Source organism: Schistocerca nitens, chromosome 7, assembly GCF_023898315.1.
Source record: "Schistocerca nitens isolate TAMUIC-IGC-003100 chromosome 7, iqSchNite1.1, whole genome shotgun sequence".
In the NCBI taxonomy this organism is placed as follows: domain Eukaryota; kingdom Metazoa; phylum Arthropoda; class Insecta; order Orthoptera; family Acrididae; genus Schistocerca; species Schistocerca nitens.
In genome coordinates, this window is record NC_064620.1 from 258,504,757 (window position 1) to 258,508,060 (window position 3,304).

Sequence of the window (3,304 nt, forward strand, 5' to 3'; positions counted from 1 at the left end):
ATCTTAACCCATTAAGTACCAGTGTCCTATTTTGAGGACGGAACATATATTGATTATAAATACACAATAAATTATTAATTTCCCACTATTAATGTTCTACGTCATTTGTTGATGCTTTTTATAACAAATCTATGCTTACAGGAAATTAAAAGCAATAAATCCAAACATTAATTGATTATTGAATACTAAGGCACACTTTTCGTTATTACAGGTATTTATTTTATCGATAATTTAGTAATATTTGAAATATGTGGCAAAGACCTATTTGTGATTATTTATAGTCAACAATGTGTCTTTTAAACTACTTGCATTGTTAGCTCAATTGGAATTATATTCATTGTTTTCCATTGTTATAAAATATGGTGTACTCGAAATAGGACATGGGGACTTGGTGTTATCATGTCAGTTATTTGTATTGCTGCATGTTCGAATATGGAACTCCGCTACTGCTGATGTATTTTCTTTTTAGAACGTGGTATTTTTACCATATTTTGTTGCTGAGGTAAGTAACGACCCCTCTTTTATATATACAAATTACTGGATATGAAGTTACTTTGAAATTTACAGCGTATTATGTAAGTATATTTATGACTATGTTACCCATTAGTAAATAATACAATTCCAGATGGACAGAGGTTTTACGCATTCCCTTTTCTGTAGTTTGTGCTAGTGTATTATTGTTTCATTTCATTTCATTTTATTAAATTTTATTTCATTTCATTTTATATAGATTATAATGGCCTTCAGACGAGATAGATATCTCACTAACGAAGGAATGGAAGAAATAATAAACAGTGACACATTCTATAATGCGGTGTCAGATGATCAGGACCATATTGATATCACTGTATGTCTTCCTGAAGTAGACTGTATGATCGACGAAGAAGAAGGTCCAGATGATGTTACTGGAATCGTGGAAGTCTCAGATGTGCGAGGGGCTATTGAATTACATTATGTTGCATCAGAGAATAACGAAGAAACTGTATGTAAAACTTCACTGCTAAGTACATTCCAAGTTTCCAGAAGTAAATCGAAGAAGAGACGCTGTACTGATGAAAAAAGCAATTGGAAAAAGACACATCTAGTTTATACAAAGCTGTCTCAAACTAGTGAGCATGACATCAGCACAAAGAGAGAGGAATTGAAGGAACAATTTTCTTCCTTGACTCCGAAGGAGATGTTTGAAGAACTGATGAACGAAAACATATACGAGTTCATAGTGAAATAAACTGTGAGATATGCAGTAAATATGAAGAATATTCAGGATTTTATCCTCACAGTTGTAGAAGTCAAATTCTTCTTTGTGCTGACTACCATAAGCTCCCTGCTGAGAAGCTATACTGGTCTGAGGATGAAGATGTTGGCATACCAATAATAAAGACAGCTATGTCCAGGAATAAATATCAGAAGTAGAAAACATTGCTTCATTTTCAAGATAATGACTTAGCTAATGAAAACAAAGAGAATCGCCGATTCAAAATTAGAGCTCTGTTGAAAATGATAAATGAATCTTTTCAAAAATTGGGAATATTTGAGGAAAATTTGTCAAGTGACGAAATGATAGTCAAATACTATGGACGAAGTGGGCTGAAACAGTTTATTCGAGGCAGGCCTACTAGATTTGGCTATAAGTTGTGGTCTCTTTGTGGAGCAAGTGGCTACTGTTTCAAGTTTGATTTATACTGTGGAAAGGATCCACAAGATACTGCAAGGGATGACCTGGCATTGGGACCAAGAGTAGTCCTAAACATGCTGGACTGCATTGAAAAACCCGAGAATAATTGTGTGTACTTTGACAATTTCTTCACTAGTAGAAATCGTCTGATTCATCTAAGAAATCTGGGTTTTCGAGCAACTGGGACTCTCAGAGAGAATCTAGTTGGTGACTGTCCATTACTGAGCAGCAACGAACTGAAACAGACAGTTTGAGGAAACTATGACTACCAGTTCCACAGGAATGGTGAAGTCTTATTTGTTCAATGGCATGACAACAGATGCGTTACGATTGGTACAAATTTTGACAAAGTTGAACCTTTGGGAGCAGCTACGCAGTACAGTAGACAAGCAAGTAAGAAGACACAAGTGCAACTACCTGCCGTTTTGAAGTCATACAACGTGTATATGGGAGGTGTTGATCACCATGACTGATTAGTTGGAAAATATGCGACGGTAATTAGAGGGAAAAATTGTAGTGGGTCCTATTTACAAATATGCTGGAAATGGCCCTCGTAAATGCCTGACTCTTCTGCAGACTAGTGCATGGGAAAAATGCACTGGATTTACTGGATTTCAGACATGCTGTTACAGTTACATACCTGAAATTGGACACTTGAAAACCGAATATTGTACGTCCAATGGAATACACTTCAAGTCAGATGAGAGTGATACCAGACATCAGGTTTGATGGAATTGGTCGTATAATTTACAAAAGACTTACGCAAAGAAGATATGTAAGAGTTAAATGCAATGGGAAATCAAAAACATATTGTGTTAAATGCCATGTAACACTGTGTGTGAAGTGTTTTGTACCACTGCACAAGAAATAAATAGTTAAGACTTGAATACAGTTTAGCATGCTATACAATACTGTTCGATCCCAGCATCCTATTTTGAGGATGGCCATTATATCAGCATGTATGAATATTCTTTGGCTATTTTTGTACTTATTGTGGTTCATAAACTATGTACATTATAATTAAGGAACAAAAAATACAATTTTTTAAAATTAATTTGGGACTTAATGGGTTAAAGTCTTTTTACATCTACGAAAAAAGCTTTAACATTAAAAACAGTTATGAACTGGCACAGGCAGTTTACAGTATAGAGCTACCCGATGGTGCTAGATTCGCCTCACTTGATATTGAAAACCTATGTACTAACTAACATACCAATAAAGGAAACATTTGATATTATTAAAAATAATTTGTTACAACACAAGATTATAGAGTTTATTGAATTATTTGAACATACAATAGCTTTTAACTATTTCACTGTTTCTCCTTTAACAATAATATATATTCTGAAAAAAATGGGCTTCAGTGGGTAATTCCATAGCTGACATCCAGGCAGACATTTTTGACAATCATGTTGAATTACAATGCTTTGAATAAAACCCTGAAATTACTAATAAAATCATCTACTATAAACGAAATATTAATGATATACTATTGCTCTATAATGGGACTACAGGTGAAATAGATACATTGAAAAACTGTTTGAATACAATACATCCCAAATTGATTTTTGCAGTTGAAATTGAAATCTACAGAAGAATAAATTTTTTAGATCTTACTATCAGGAACAG

At 34.0% G+C, this 3,304-nt stretch overlaps 1 protein-coding gene across 1 annotated transcript; it reads left to right on the forward strand.

The window, feature by feature from the left end:
• The first annotated feature begins 1,497 nt into the window (after positions 1-1,497).
• Positions 1,498-1,929, forward strand: LOC126195564 (piggyBac transposable element-derived protein 3-like). The gene has a single exon (XM_049934188.1). The coding sequence runs from the start codon at positions 1,498-1,500 to the stop codon at positions 1,927-1,929; it is 432 nt and encodes a 143-aa protein (XP_049790145.1).
• Positions 1,930-3,304: the final 1,375 nt, after the last annotated feature.

Bases quoted from the DNA above. Each gene is read 5' to 3' on its own strand.
- LOC126195564 (XM_049934188.1), top strand. From the start codon at position 1,498: ATGATAAATGAATCTTTTCAAAAATTGGGAATATTTGAGGAAAATTTG.